Raw genomic sequence first — 16,888 nt, forward strand, 5'->3', positions numbered from 1 at the left:
CATCATGACTTCCAATAAATAAGACGTTCAGAGTAAAAGCAGCATAGACTTGCTGGGAACAGGGACAAAATGGAAAGAACAAATTTAGCAATGGACAACCCTAGACCCATTCATGCAAAATACTGAGCACCTTTATGTACAGAAAACTTCACTGATGGAGGAGATGGCCGCAAAGTTTCAAGAAGATGTTTCTAAATGGAGAGGCTATTTTAATTTTTGCTGTAATTCCTTTATAGCCCAATTTTTTTCCACCACTGAAATCAACTGGAGAGAGGGACAGGGGAGGGAACGACACACACATCTTCCTTTCAGCTGAAATGGGAGCAAAATTCAGTCCTTTATGCTGTCCTTGTGCTTTTAGTTTCCTTCCATCCCTTGATCTGACCCCTGTCTGTCAAAACCAAGCTATCTACAGTCATGCAAAAGAGCCATATTGTGAGCTCTGGAAGTTATTTTGTGTATTTTATTTCTTTCCTTTCTTCAAATGAGACATTCCATTCATCAAAATAAGCACTGCAAATAGTAGGTAGCACTAATGATAAGTGCGTTCAACGAGAACAGCAAGAACATTACTGCATGATCTCTACTAACACATTAGAAACATACAATAGTCCAGTGAAATTCATGAAAATGTCAGCACATTACAACACAAAGAGAGATTTGGGTATTTTGGTTTGAATTGTCCACTTTCATATTAGTATGACATGAAGTATAGGATAATGCCAAGTAGGGGGCAACAGTTTTGGACATGATTCAGCTCAACATGTAAGCATCTGCTCAATTTTAAGTTGCACAGACATGTTTAAAGTTGCATTTGCTCACAAGCACTTCATTGGATCAGGGCCTTAGTACATCAGTGACCATTGATCAGTTGATCTATGTTCTCAAATTTCTTTCTTTCTTCCAATATTAGTTAAAATATCCTATGTTATTTGCCCTTCAATAATAATAAAAAACCACTATTGCTATGTCAGGAACGTAAGGCTTATAGTTGTACTATTGTCACTGTGGTTTTATTTCAGATTTTCCTAGCCTGTAGCAAATTGTTTGTGAACATGTACATAACATACTTATTTGTTGATTGTAGCCCCTGCAATATTCAAAGCACTTTCCCAGCATATAAGATGAGAAGGTCACTACTCAAAGTAACCGACACATAGACAAAGAGAAGCTCTGGATGAATAAGAAGCAATTGAGCATTGCTATAAGAATCAGTGTAACGTATTAGAAGAAATATTACAGAAATTAAAATTTCAGAATATAGCAGAGTTATATATATATATATTATGCCCATATAATGCATACAAATGGATTCCTGGGATTTATCTTATATAAAAGAAGAACATTATGTTGCACCCTTTTATAATTCTATTTATATTTTCACGTGCATTAAAAGAAATTTCTAGCTTATAATGTATAGCCCTTTATTAATGTTTCTTGCCCTGTTCTGTTCTGAAAATCTGGCAAATTTGGAGATATGAAAATTTCTCTCTCTGCGTATATGTACGGGTGTGAACATATAAACACACACACATTTGTATAACTTTAGCGTGTGTATATTTTATCTATATATATCTTTATATAGATATATGTGGCTATATATCTATATCTATATATGTAAGTATATATATATACACACATATATATATAAACACAAACAACTTGCATAGACATATGCATGTGTGTGTATATGTGTATGTGTGCATGTGTGTGTATATATATTGTTTGCTCAGCTATATATATAGCTATATATATATAGCTATATATATAGAGAGAGAAACAATTAATCATTAGTAATTTATCTGACATATTTCATCCCATTTCCTGTTTAAGTGATCAATAGGTGATTTAATTTTTTAAGTATCTGTTAAAATATCTAGCATTTAATTTCTGTGACTAGCTTCCACTTTGTGACTTAGTTATGAGTTCACAATCAGTATCCAAAATTCCAAGTCAGACACTGTTGGTTACTTTGATATTGGTCACATTGGAGAAGCACATTGATATTGGTCATAGCATATAGATATTGGTCATATTGGATAATCATATCCTTTCTAAAGAAGATATTTTTAGCTATGAGTTCAAATTGTGTTAATGGTCATATAAAATGCACTGCTGCTATGAATATTCCTGGAATAACTTAATTCAAGAGACTGCTCACACTAAGTGAACACAAAGGAGGTGCATCCGCAGCCAAAATGATTTTTAAACATACCAGTGATTAATCACAGATTTGGGGGGCATGTGTTCACTCTGCTTCAGACTCTTTTGCTGGATAATTTTCTGATCATAATTTATCTCATTGAAGGAGGCCCTGCTGAATCAGAAGTTTTGAAAATCTAGCTGCTTATTTAAATGCCTATATACACAACTTGAATTGTGGGCATCTGTTATTGAAAAAAGGTGAAAAAAGAGCTCTTAATTCGGACCTAAGGAGTTGATTCAGGTCAAGTGAAGACAGACCTACAGTGGAAACAAAACAATGTAAACCAGGGGCCTTTCTCCCCCCCAGGAAAACAATTATCAGCCGGCTACAGCTAGCCAAGAAGGGTTTATATATGATGCAGTAACAAGGCCAGCAACCTGCAAATAGCCTAGGAATTATGTTTCTGTTTTCAATTTAGCACAATCTGGGTGCTACAGCCTGAAGCCTAAGCTGTTCAGAGACAGAGAAGAAAGGATTTAGTCTCTCCCCCCTTGATGTGAGTGACCCCTGAGTCCGGCTGGCTGGATTTCCTAATACCCCACGTCTCCCTGGATCCTCAATGAATCTCAAAGGAGCACAACTTCCCAAAAGCTGGCTGAGGACATCTGCAAGCTTTCAACGTGTCTAACCCTTCTCTGCGCCAAAGGTTTTGGCACACGTACCTGTGTTGCTACATTTGGCAGGCGGCAGGCTGCATGTGGGTGCTGTGCCCCGCGTGGGCGCGCGGTGAGCAGCCCTGGCACGCGGTGTGTTGTGTGTTTGCCTGCTCCGCGTTGTGCTCTTCGCGGAGGGGTGGCGGGGTTGGCAGGCTGCGTGTTGTGCTCAGCGTGGAGGGGGGTGATGAGAGCCCTGGCACAGCGGGTGTGAGTATGGGGTCCTGCGCGTGGAAAAGTGTGGGTGTATGGGGGGGGGGGCATTGCTGGCACTTGATTATCCCGGGGCAAGGTGTGAAATCGGTTATGCTTCCCAGGTGCCGTCCTTCGCACCCGCAGCTTGAATGAATGGCAGGGACCTCGAATTAGCCTTGCTTGGCAACGAGTTCATCTCGCATACTTCAAGTGGGACAGTGAGCAATGTGGGATCCCGGGATCAAACTCTTTGTCCCGGGTTAAAGTCGGCGCTTGTTTTGACAGCGTTGCTCCCATTGCTGCGGGTGCTATTTGCCAAGCCGTGTTCATGTGCGGCTGTCCGCAAAGGACGAGACTTCTCCCGGGACAAAGCCTTTTATTGGGGGGATCCTACAGACCTACAAGCCCATTGTCCCACTCCAAGTACCTGTGACCTGTGAAGAGCCGGGGGAGAAGTGGGGCCAAGCAGAGCTGATTGTCCATCCAATGAACAAGAGCGCGTAAAGGACGGTCCCGCTGCTCGTTTGATGCGCGTTAAAGCTTGCAGCAATCCGCCGCGAATTGAATGGATCGTCTGGTTTTAGCCTACATGGGGGTGTGTAGCCTCATTCCTTGCTAGCACGGCTGCGTGGCAACCCTTGTGTTGCTCGTGTGTGTGTGTGTGATCAAGCTGATGCTTGTGCCTGGTGACATGAATCTCAGACGCCTCCAACCCCTGCACACAAAGCCCTCTCCAGCTATTCGAGGGCTACCTAGCAGCCTTTCCAAGCAGGGTGTGCTCCTCAGAGCTGTGCCACTAGCTCCTCCAGGAGCCGCTGCTTTTCTGGGTACGACAAAACCACAACCAACTCCTTTCCCAACCAGCCAAGGTGTTTACAGCTAAAGGAAAACCCTCCATTGCCTTGCCTGACCCAGCGCGGGTCACAGGCGCTTGCTCCCAGCCCGAGAGAGTTGCAGGTAGGGGTGGTGGGGGCATGATCTCAGCTGCAACCCCCCCCCCGCTTGGTAATTAAACAAGCGCTTTAGGATTTAATGCGTTTCAAATGGGCTTCTGAAAACAAGGGACCGCGGTGTTAATTACGGTGGAACATGACCCGGGACGCAATTAGGTGTATTACAGGATTAGCAAGATTATTGAGAGGTGCTTCCCCAGATAAGAGCTGGGGCAGACTGGAAGAACAGCAAGTAGAGGAACAGGACAATAAAGGGCAGGACACAACGTTGGAAGATGAAGTGGGATCCCTTGCTCTACTGTCCCAGTGGAAGGGGTGGGGGGATCCCCCCCTCCCTTCAGTCCTCTGTCCGCTCTTAATTGAGGGGCTAAAGGAAACCTTAGGTCACTTCCAAACCTTTTGCAGCATACTCGCAGACCCTTTGTTCTTGCGGGTGGACTTTTGCTCTTGCGGGTTTTTCAAAGGGGGGGGGGGGCTCGGGAATGGGTTGATCTAGAGCTGGAAAGGTGGGTGCACTCTAGCCAGCCTTGGACACATAAGGGAGAGGGGGGATTTTGCAAGCAAAACCCATTCCCTGCTGTCGACTCTACGTATGCTGCACAATCTTCCCATCCCTGAGACCCTAGATTGCAGGGAGAGGCAACCTGTCCTTTTTTTTTACGGAGCATCTCAGCCTCCTCTGCCTAGTGCTGGTAGTTAGAAAGCAAAACCTATTCTCGGGGCCCAAGTGAACCCCCTCCCAATAAAGGGTGTTTGATCCCCCCCTTCCCCAATCCTTGGACCCGAGCTGATGAAGTATCTCCAATTAAAGCTGCACTTGGAGACAGACTGATCAAGCCGCAGCCAGGCTGGTAGGAAGGGGAGGCAGGAAACACATAAAAGGCAGAAGCGAGGTGTAGGGGAGCGTCTTCCCCCGGATTTTATTGGCAGCTTTGCCGGCGACTGATGCTGGGGTTTGTAAGGCTCGGGTTGATTTTTTTTCTTCTTTTTTTTTTTTAATCAAATAAGATCTGACAATGTTCCTAGCGAGGCATTAATGGCTCCGCATTCGCATGTCAGTCACCTCGAAGCGATTTGACAAACTCAAGATCTCTGCAAACGTGCAGAGTTCAGATCACATTAATTCCCCCAAAATGTTTTGATTCAAAGTAGTTTGTATTTTATGTTGCCAAGGGCAATCGAAAGAGAGCGATTGCCGATAGCTCGGCCCTTCTCTCTTCCTGGCCCAGAGGCGATAGCAGTATTTAAGCTTCTGAAATTAGCCTGGGGCGGGAACGATGGATGATCACAAAGCGAAACAAGAGCTTTTTTGGAGTTTGCCATCTCGATTTCATAAAACGACACGGGCCAAATGTCACCGCGTTGCCTTTTTCATCCCGATATTTGGAGGGGAGACCACCGGCTCTCCCACGCTTCCTATGCAAGGGGCCGGGGAGGGAGAAGGGGAGCTCACAGCCCCCGCCAAAGAAATCAAACAGAAAGCAGGTTCCTCCGCTTTAAAATGCGAGGGATTGAAAGGGAACGAGTCTCTAATAAAAGCCAGAGACGATTAATGAGGAGAGGATAAGGGAGGCGATTTTTTTTTTTTTTTTAAAGAGAGAGAGAAAAAAAATGATTAAAAAACACAGACGACTCCTGTAAATAGAAGCTTCATTTCTTCGAGTGATTTCTTTTGAAACGGGCGATCTGAATATTCAACTTTTAAGGCAAAGCTCCACTCTGTATGTACAACATTAATATGATCTCTGCAGAATTTGGGACTCAGCAATATTAACATATCAAAGCCGCTGCCTGAGGCGAGAGAAGCTATCGATACGCGAGCAGTAGGTAAAGTAAAGATTATTGGTTCTGATGCTCGCAGTCGTGGAGCTGCGGGCTAAACCCTGCACGCCATTAACTGGAAGTGATCGTGCGGGGAGCGGGGCCCGGCGAGCCGGGGCAAATATTGGATCTAGCTGGTAATTAGCTCGCCACCACCGAAGTTTTGCACGAGGCGGCTCCTTCCCCAGCCTCATTAAAGCCCATCAGGAGAGAAGCGCACCAAAAAATGCAGCAGCCGGCCGGAACCGGGCAGAGGGGCACAGAGCAGGGGCCTGCCGAGGAGGACAAGATGATCAAGACGATGAAGATAAAGAAGATGATGATTTCCCTTTTAAAATACATTTCCCTCCCCCTTGGAGACTTTTTTTTCCTTCCAAGGGAAACTTTAATATCCTTCCCCCACCTTTTTTCTCCCCCTTCCTTTCCTCCAGTCTTCCTCTTTCCTATCCCGTGGAAAAAAAAAAAAAAAAAAACAGTAGCAAACCCCATTTAAAAACAAAATCATCTGTTTCTATTAGTGCCAAAGAAGGGTGGGGGGAGCATCTGACACGAATCTTAAAATATTAGGAAGCCCAGCTCCGGATTGAATATATTCTTCTTGATGTATTAGGAGAAAAGAAGCCTGATTTATTTATGGGAGATAGGGTATGGCGCTCAGGCACGGGAAGGTTTGCTTGTTGCTAACGCCTATCCCGTGTTTTGAAGTCGGACAAAATATTTATTATGTATTTTTAATATACGTTGGAAACGCAGAGGCTCTCCTTTGATAGCTTCCCCTTGCCTTCGTCTAGAGAGCGATCGGGCTTGTGCAGAAGCCGCTAAGCACTTAGATCAGGGGAGAGGAGCGCTTACATTTTCATGCTGGATTGCCTTTACTATCAGTCTTTAAATCCTTGAATAATGTGATCGCTTTAAACAAAAAAAGAGAGAGAGGGAGAGAGTCTTGACTACAATCAGCGGCACAGGTAATTGGAGCTGCCTTAACAAGAGCCAGGGAACTCGACACGAGAACTGAGCGGTGAATCCTTTTTCAGCTGGGAGATTAGAGCCTAGTCAACAGCCCAGACAGAAAGCCCAGTTTATGGGGAATCATCCTGTCTCCCTCTCTTTAGTCACGATCCATCTTCCTGCGGGTCAGACTTCGTTCCCAAACGGAAGCACTTTCTTAGGGATAAGTAATAGCCACTTAATCGCCAGGAGGAAGAGCCGCAGGAAACACACACAACACAACACAACACAACACGTCGAGGACACATTGCCCGGGCAGCCATCGTTCCCACACAGCCCTGTATCTCGGCCCATACAACCCACCCACACTTTCCAGCTTGGTTGCTCGCTCCTTTTAGGAGCTCTCCTTTTGTGTCCAACTTGTGCCCCTCTCTTTTCTCTGGTGTTGCCCCTCTGGCTCATGCCTGGGTGTTACCATGATTCCTAGGAGCTATATTCCTGTATTTTTGCAGGAGGAGAGGGGAAAGCATGAGAGTGGAAAGGGGAGTCAGCCAGCCCGGGCTGGTCGGAGCCGCTGGGCGCGGGGTCCGCAGCGGAGCTGTCCCTTCAGCACCACCAGGAGACACGCCAGCCTGGTCCATGCCCCCTTCCCTCCTGCGCCACAAGCACTGCTCCCTCCCTACCTGTTCTTCCAACCCTCGTATATTAAAGGCATCAGGCCCAGCGATCCAGGGCCGCCCTTGCTAAAACAAAACCCCGCTCCGGAATAAACACAATGCCAAGAAAACTCATCGCCCTAAAGCCAATTCTTCTCCCACCCTCTTGTATTTGTTGGCCACATTTCTCCCCCTCGCTCGAGAAAGGCTTGGGTTTGCAATCGCTGCACCTAATCTCCAGGCGTCTTCAGAGCCCGGATAGATCAGCCTCTCAGATAGGAAGCTGGGTTTTCTACCGGCAACTCTCCCCACCCTCCTTTCCTTTTAAATGAAAAAAAGCACAGCAGTTGCAATTAGTTTAAGATCAGGGGGTATTTTTCTACACATCGTGTAAGTCTAAAACTGGCTCGGGAGAGGAAGGGGGGAAACCAGATCTATTCTGTATTATATAGTTTCCACAATGAGCGTTATGAATTAGGGAAGTGAATAATTAAGGGAACAGGAAAATGAGTATAAAGCAGAAGATGGATTTCCACAACGTTGTTGGTTTCATTAGGGATCAAAAGCCTCTCATTAGGACTTGGCTTGTTTCTATATTCGAGTTGAACCCATGGGCTGTCAGGCAATACAGCCTACTTTCTCCCTCCTCTTTACAATAGAAATAATCCATCCACGTATTTTTCCTATGGCCCGGGAGTCCAGAGAAGAGGACAGAATCGTCCATCTCACTTTAACCTCGAACAGACGGAATTGAGTTAATTCGCATTGGTCAAGGCGGGTTTCTGTCTTGTTTATGGCATTAACCTTTCCCTAATTCTCGCTCTCTCCCTAAGAGATGAAGCTGCAGGTTTCTCCAACCGGAGCCAGAGAGCACATGTCTAAATCAGGAACCTGCCAGGTGAAGGGAGAAAGCAAAGCAGTCAGCAGAAACCTGGAGTGACCTGTGTGCTCGGTTTTGTGGGGCGATGGGCTGGTGGCACATTTCTGATGCCCCCAAGAACCATCAGCTGCTTCCGCTAGTTACAATGTCCTGCTGCTGACATGGAAACTATTGGTCGCTTTTTCTACACTAATACCCGGACACTGAGATGTGAGGCAGGCAGATAAGCTATTTCTATATATACATGTGTATATATATATATAAATAGAAAAAAAAATATTTCCAAACCCACTTACCTCTCCTGATGACCCCTCCCTGGCCGTTCAGGACTAGCCCACACTGGGCCTCCACTGAGCTCTTAAATAATAGGAAAGACAAAATCAGATACAGGCACAAAAAGAGCAGAATTCGCTAGCTCGAGCAGCAGTTGTTTCAGCCCGGACCCCAGGCAATAACAGCGGTTAGGATCATATTTCCCCAACCCGGTGTTAAGATCAGATTCGAAATTGCCTGCCACATCGGTACAACATGGCAATATCGACGTTGAAACTGTTATTATCCTGGAAATTGATTTTTTTGGCAAGAAAAAAAAAACAAAAAACAAAACAAAACAAAAAACCCTGGCAACTCCGACCTCCTTTCCTTTTGCTTTTTACCTGAAGAGTCAAATTAAACCGGTAGACTAAAAAGTATTCCTTTGAACACAGAGAGATCATTCATTTAGCAATTGTGTGTATATACATACATTGTCTAATCAAACACTGTGTGTTGTATGTATGCACACGTATACACACACGCATGTATATACCTATATATATAAACACATAGACACACATATATATACCCCAATCTACACGACATATATTGTAAATATACATATATACATGCATTTTATGCACACATGTAGCGTACACACAATTCTCAAAAGAATATGTATATTATATACAGAGATATATATATCTGTGTATGCATGTATCTATCCAGTTATGTATTGATGCATGTATTCATCCATCCATTCCCCTCAAATCACATCCTGCGTAACAATGCAGCTGATAATTCTGCAAATAAATCTTTAAATGCACACATGCACATACAAAGTGGATCTGTATTTGTGTTTGCGTCCGTGGGTACACATATCTGTGTGTGTGTCTAGGACACGGTATACATACACGTGCATGTGTAAAGTTGTAAATAGACTAGCCATATGCCTTGGGCTACAGATGAACGGGGCTCTCTATGTCTAGACTTCTCTTACTTACCCTTTTTTATTTTTACATCTCGCTCCTCTTTTTAGAAATATTGTTAAAGGAATCCTAACAAGTTTAAAACAGATTTTTAAATATATATATATATATATATCTGTATGAGAAGGAAAAAAAACAACAACCCACTAAATCTTTGTCCAGTGGAAATGTGTTAAAGACGCATTTTCCTTTACAAACAAACGAGGTATTGGACATGAAAGAGGCCTTTAAGGGTGTTAACCTACTCAACAGCCCGTGAAGAGTTAAGTAAATGCGGAGAGAGTCGGCGCATAATAAAAACCCCACTTTACAAAACAACCTTTACAGTCCTGGCTCTCTCCCCCAGTTTCGCCATATTGGCGCTGGCCCTGTAAAACCCTCCTTTTCAAGGCCCTTTTTTATTTTAAGTGTTCTGCCTTAAAGTGATTATGAAATCAATATGAAAAAAACTTGGCGACTGAGCATAAATTAAAGCGGTGATGGGAAAAGGTGTGACAGTTTTCTTTGTTGTCCATGGAAAATCTTTTTAGGGGACTCAAAGATGCCACTTCAGCCCCAAGACTGTTTGCATCTGTTAGCCTGACTTAAACCGCCCTCGAAACTATTGGACTTTCACTTAAAATTCTGTGCAGGGAAAAGTATATTTACATTTGTTGCATTTGAAATGAGGCATATGCTGATGAACGTTTTAAAAAGAAAGGCTAAGGAGAAGGGAAGACGGGGTAGCCCAAGATTTTTGTTTTATAAAGAACTCGGGTCAATTTCTGTCTATTTCACTTCGCCACCAAATCCGCGGGCAATTAAAGCCACGGGGAAATTAACAAGCTTCAAAGTTTGGTGGGAAGCAACTAAAACACATGCAGCAAAACTTGCACGGCCGCGATATGTCTTTTCTATACCCCAGTGTTTTCTTTGGAAAGAGAAGGGTGTAAATGGGACCGAAAGTCCTAAGATGTTAGGGGCGGAAAAGAAAAATAAAAAAAAAAGCAAAACAAGACAGGATTTCTGTTTGTCTTTAAGGAAGATGGATCAAATCTGTTCATTTGTGCCCTATTTTTAAATGTTTCTTTTTCTATTCTTTTTTTTTAGATGAAAAAAATGAATCTGGATACAGCGGCTTAACCATTTTTTTTTTTCTAGGGGAAACATGTTGTTTGGTCGGATGACATTGCATAAATGACCAGTTGAATGGCACTAAGTCGAAAATTGGATAAACTATGGTGCTCTTTTGCACGGGATTTAAGCATTGTCTGCTGCCTTGCAAACGTTCCTAATCCCCTCTTTTGAAAAATACAAGGCTTTGTGCCTGGCAAAGAAAAAAAATTTGTCCAGATACAAAAAAATCAGCAGCAGACGTGGTTATAAAAAGGAGTAAATAGGTTTTAGTTGGGCTAAGGAGTGAATGGCACTTCTTTTTTTTTTTAGGGGTGTAACATAAGGAGATGTTGTGGAAAATGGAAGAAGGAGAAGAAGAAAAAAGCCCAGAGCGTATAAAATTATTTGCTGAATTTTAATGGAGAAAGTCAAGGAGTCATAGTTTTCCCCCCACCTTCTCCTCAGGGATCGAAGACATTTTATGATTTTGTGAAGACTGGAGTTTTATTTTGTTTTCTTTTTTCCCCTCCCCCCGGCTTTCCTTCCTTCCTTTCTCTCTTTCTCCCTCTTTTTATTTCTCTCATTCTTTCATAAGTTAGGCAAATACGATTAAAAGATATTTTACTGCGAGGGAAGGAGGGAGGTGGTGGGGGGGATCTCTTAGTTCTTCTAACTTCAGGGTTTTCGAGTCTCCGACCCTTCTCTGTAAAGGGAAAAACACCATCGCAAGCCTTGTGGGAATGGACAAAAAAAAAAAAAAACAAAACAGGGGAAGGAAGGAACGGCAGGAATTACAGGCAGATCTACCCAAATGTCTGGAGCAACTGGGTTGTGCTAAGGGAAACACGCTACTTTTATTTAACTTCGGACTGTAAAAAAAACCCCATATTCCGATATTCCTACCGGGCTGAGGGAACGCCTTTAAGTTTGGGATCAAGCCAGTTGCAAGGGGAAGGGAAGCGGATGAGAAGGAAAAAAACAGGTAAATGAGTGCATTCAGAAATGCAGGTGAACTAGATTATTATCTACCTGGGTGAAGAGTTTGGGCGAATGCACAGACAGACACACAGCCGGATGGATGGATGGATGGATGGATGGATGGATGGATATAGATCGATCGGTCCCGAGGTATTTACACCCATCTCTATATGTGGAAAGGGTTGTTTTGACTGCATATTTCTCCTCCCGTTTTGCTCCCCTACTTTACCCTCAGAGCTCAACTACGGGGCATCAACCAGACAACAGGAGGCTCTTTCCATAGAGAAGGGCAGAGAAACCCTTTCCCTGTTGTGTCTCTTCTCCTCCCCCCAACTCTATGTGCATCACATTTTGTTTCGCAGGTTATTTAAATAGAGCCATAATTACAACAAAAAAGTCAGGGAAGGGGTGGAGGAGAATTAGTCTGATTAATTTGGTTCTAGCAGCTTGGAGGCAGGTTATCTTCCCACCCAAGCACCGGTCCCAGCTCCGCCACAGCGGGGCAAGTGAAGGCAAATAGATGCCTCGTGAAGAGAGCTGCTCGCTTGGGCATTGATGGTTATAGGACCCCCCCTTTCCCCTACCCTTGAGAGAGCTATCCAGAGGCATGAGGAGGCATCGAAAGTAGCTGGCATGCGAGTTACCTGCAAATCATCTGCTCCCGAGGCTGAGAGCCCCAGGCTCGGTCCTGGCAGGAGCCTTTGATCTGGATGCATCCCATATTGGGACCCATGGCTCATAAGAGACAAGTCGTGGCGGCGGTAAGCATCTAGGCACCCGAGCTCTCTCCTCTGCTCGTCCAAGCAAGAGGATTTGAGTGCCCGGGCATTGTGCAGGTTAATAAAATCGGTGGGTTCCCCATGGTGGATCTGCTGGTAGTACTGTTGCGAGTGGTGGAGAGAATTCAAGGAGTAAGCGTCAGGGTTGACGGCCGGGTGGCTGTGTTGGAACTCGTAGTGGAAGGACTGGTGATGCAGTGGTGTGTACTGGTGATTAGTGGAGAAATACGGGGAAGCGAACTCAGTGCCAGTGGTGGAGTAAGTTAGAGGCGACGAGGAGGAATAGGCGACAGTTGAGTTGGCCACAGACTCCAGACATCCCAGCTGCATCAAACGATAGCTGTTTGATCCGTCATGACGTATCTGCAAGGAAGAAGGGAAAAGGAGACCAAAAAACTGGAGGTTTGTCATTTAAAACCCCGGCTGAGACTCTTCCAAGCGCCCTGTCCCGCATCGCTTCCCCCCTGCAACATCTACTTTCCAGGCACCAGCAAACACCCGCTCCCCCGACCCCTCGAGCTGGTGCTAGGCAGGGCTGCTACGAGAGAGAGAGAGAAAAAAATAAAATAAATAAACCCCCAAACCTGCCTTAAAACCGTCAAGCGAAATGAATCCACGGCACTCAAATCGTATGTGTGTGTGTGTGTAGATATATATATATATATATATATATATATATATATATATATATATATATATATATATATCTACACACACTGATCACAGCTGAGATAGCTGGGAATGACACAGAAAGTCATCAAACAACAGACACACACAGACTCTTGCCATTAGGTTCTAGAGTTACAGAGCTGCGAGCTGCTTAGCTGGGGGATCCTTGTGTGCCTGCTGGCTTGTCTTTTTTGTTTTAAACGAATCCCATCCAAATTTTCCCCTTCCTATGCTTGTCGAGAAGGGGGGAAGCCCCCCAAGCCTAGCCCCAGCTTCCCCCTTTCCTGGCGAGTAGATCCTGATCTGATGAAGGGGTATTCTTCTGTTTTCGTGATGGCGACTGATTTAACGTGGGTAATGAGTTACCCTTTCTGGCGACAGATGTCATAACGAATTTTCTCTCTATACTTCTTTAAGTTATCTCTGAAGCCAGATTATAATTAAATGTAACGGTCCAATATGGATTTAAAAAAAAAAAAAGAAAAGAAGTGGAAACAACCACACAGACACACACACACACCCGCACATGCACACACACACACAAAAATACCTCTGCATCGTGGACGAGTCCTGGAAAGGTAGTTGACATTTTTGGTTGTCTGGGAGAAAAAAAAAAAGGAAAAAAAAAAAAAAAAGCAAGCTCAGGATCAAATCCCCCTTCTCCAAATAAAAAAAGGAAAAAATAATAAAAATTCCAAACTTCTCGTATTTCCCCAATTTTTTTAATTTTTTTTATTTTTCTTTAGCAAAATCTATACATACAGAGAGAATTTGCAATGGATCTGCATAGATCAGATCTCTGCCTTTTCTCTGCACCTCCTTAAAAACCTGTAGGAACAAAATTTTCCCTCTGCACAAAAGCAGCTCCCTGGATCAGATTTTGTACTTGCTGGGTATTTCTTTGGCTGATGTCGTAGGTCCCTTGGTAATATAGAAGTTTTGAAAATTAAGCATCAGCACTGAGAACTGGGAGGACAATAGATAGAGGAGCTTCATCCCAGGAGACAAGGAATAAATATTGTATCTTCGCCTAATAAGGAACTGTAGGTTCTTTCAACATTTTTATACATTTTTCCTCCACTCTTTAGATTGCTTTTTTTCTTTCCCAGGCTAATATGGGAGCTAATCTGATGGAAGGGGGCATTTTGTACACATTTCACTGGGAAGACATAGTTCTAATAGCTATTAATCTATATTAATTAAACCGTCTTTTTAAATAGGTAAGTGCTCCTTCCTGTTGATTCTACTGCTTTTAAATATTGACCAAGACAAAGTACTGCACATTGAGGCGTGTGTCTGTTTAGCTGTATTTTTCTAAATGAAAACAATGATGTTGGGCTTGGGTTTTTTTTCCCCTTAAATTCCCATCGAAGTGAAGTCCACCCCACGCCCCAACCTTTTTCTAAGGCTATGCAACAAACAAATATTAAAGCTATATATCTATACATGTATCTCTCTCTCTCTCTCTCTATATATATATATCTATATACATATATAGATATATCTATATATCGAGATTATATTATCTATTATATAGATAGATAATATAGATATATATCTATATATGTGGATATATACATAGATATATATCGATATATGTTTCTCTCTATATAGATATAGATACATCTATCTATATCTATATATATACACATCTACGGCTTTATACTATATATATATATATATATATATATATATATATATATATAATCACGAGGACGAGATGATCCAGTATCATCGCATTGATTTCTACAATCTATTTGTCCGGGATATATAATACAGTATCAGAACCTGGGCATGGAATACAAGGAAGAAAGATGTGTGAGACAAAACCAATCTAGAGAGCTTCCCGCACTTAAGAAAAAATGAAATAAAATAAGAGTGCCGGTAGATTTATGATCGTGGGAAATTAGTGGAGACTGGGTGACACTGGATTGCCCAGTTGAGGATTTTGCATATTTTTTTATTTATTGACATCAGTCCTAGGAGTTTCCTTTCCTGGAGACATCTGAAACGGATCCCCCCTCCCGCCGCCCCCCTTGTATGTATAGTTCCATTTAGAACGCGAAGTATCCGCTTCAACCCCCGAACGTTCGAAAGGAACCCTGGCGGGGCAAATTGCATCCGGTCTGCGGACGGTTCCCGGCCACATGGCATTGCCTGCCGATGCGTCTGTCGCTGATGGCTAGCTCCCACAAATTACAAGCCTGCAGATAGACGAGGGTGTAACTTGCTTTTAATTGCCATTTAATTTGCTTTGCTTTTAAGTGTTTCAGCTGCGAAGGTGTCTTAATAATAAGCCGCAGGCAAATAGGCATGTGGCTCTGTCTCTCTCTCTCTCTCTCATTCTCTCTCCCCTTTTCTTCTTCTTTTTTTTTTTTAAAGGTCCAGGTTTGGGGAGGGTTTACTGGTATCTGTTCATGCGGGCTAACAGGAGCTGTCATTCAGCCCTCTTTTCTTTATACAAATGGACAAAGGCACACGACTAGAATCGAAATGCATTGTCTGAAATGGAAAAGTGAGATTATCGAGGCCTGCCGAGAGGTCAGCAGCAAACACTTTCTACCTCTTCACCATTTGATGAGCGCGTCCGTCTTTGCAGAGTTGTGCTCCCCCCACCCCCCACCCCCTTAATGAAGAAAGAAATGTAGGAGGATAAGGGGAGTGGGGGGGGGGGGTGAAGAAAGAAAGAGAGAGAGAGAAACACGACTTTCCCTCCCTTTTCACATGAAATTTCGGCAGTGATTCTCCTAATGTAATCACTGAAATATCAAGGACCCCTTTCTTTTCCTTGTCTCGGAGAATATTCCAGGAGCTGCTCCAAACGCCAGCAACATTGAGACTTTTCAAGAATCCAGTAGCGAGGAGGATGGGACAATGTAGAGTAAAGAAACAAGGGGAGCTCCTTCCAATGATTGGCCCAATCCTAGTGAATGAAATAATATGTGTGCACAGTAAAGACGTAAACACTATGGCCTATACCTAAAAAAAAGAAAAAAAATACATACCCCCCTTCCTAGCTAAAGACATCTCGAAGGGCCCTCCCTGATAGAGTTAAGTGACTTACGCCACTTCTCCTCCAAGGAGCGATATGAATAGCCAGCCCTGATGGACAGAGAAAATAATCCTCCCCCCTTCAGTTTTAGGGTCTAAGATCTTTTCAAGGCCATCAGTGACTCAAAGCATTAGTGCCTAAGGAGACTATTTAAATTGGATTTTGGGATGCTTCCTCATTCAGCTTCCCCGCGCAGCTAAGTACTTCCCAGGAAGCGGGTGGAACTGGAGAGTGATTCTTGCCGGTGCCTGGGAAATGTGTGGGGAGCTACCCCGCTTCCTCACCATACCCCCTAGGGCTCTCCCCTGCCCATAAGCATCCGAGTCCAGACCTATGCTCCAACTGAGGCATGATTCACCGGTGCTTTGTATTTATTTTTGTGGAAAACCACCATGTGGAGGGGGGAGGGAGAGTTTTGAATTTGCTGTTTCCACTAGCTGCCTTAATTCCCACCCCGGATTAAACCCACCCCCCAGAACAGGGGCATCATCTCAAATCAAGCCAGAAGCCATCTATTAGCCCAACAGCAACCCAAGGTGATCGTGCATGGAGCAAAGGGAAGGATATCTCCTCTGTGCCATTTGTATCTACGGGTCGGTCCCATCTGTTCGGGGTGGCTCTGGCCCGGATCTCCCACAGCCACAGGCTACTTGGGCTCAGGTTTCGCCGCATTCACTGTGGTTGGGTGTGGGGGGGTATTTAATAGAGCGTGATCTCCGAGGTGGCTTCTCTTTGGAGCACACAGGCTCGGCTAGTGCG

The 16,888-nt window shown here is 43.9% G+C and overlaps 1 protein-coding gene across 1 annotated transcript in view; it reads right to left on the reverse strand.

Moving 5' to 3' along the window:
- TFAP2D (transcription factor AP-2 delta) overlaps positions 1-13,666 on the reverse strand; it is a 52,626-nt gene extending 38,960 nt beyond the window's left edge. Inside the window, exons 1-3 of the mRNA XM_006275168.3 lie at positions 13,628-13,666; positions 12,274-12,771; positions 8,609-8,669 (exon numbers count right to left, since the gene is read on the reverse strand). Of these exons, the coding sequence (XP_006275230.1) occupies positions 8,609-8,669; positions 12,274-12,771; positions 13,628-13,666 (598 nt within the window). The remainder of the gene's footprint in view (positions 1-8,608; positions 8,670-12,273; positions 12,772-13,627) is intronic.
- Between the last annotated feature and the right edge of the window lie 3,222 nt (positions 13,667-16,888).

Source organism: Alligator mississippiensis, chromosome 1, assembly GCF_030867095.1.
Source record: "Alligator mississippiensis isolate rAllMis1 chromosome 1, rAllMis1, whole genome shotgun sequence".
NCBI classification, from domain to species: Eukaryota; Metazoa; Chordata; order Crocodylia; family Alligatoridae; genus Alligator; species Alligator mississippiensis.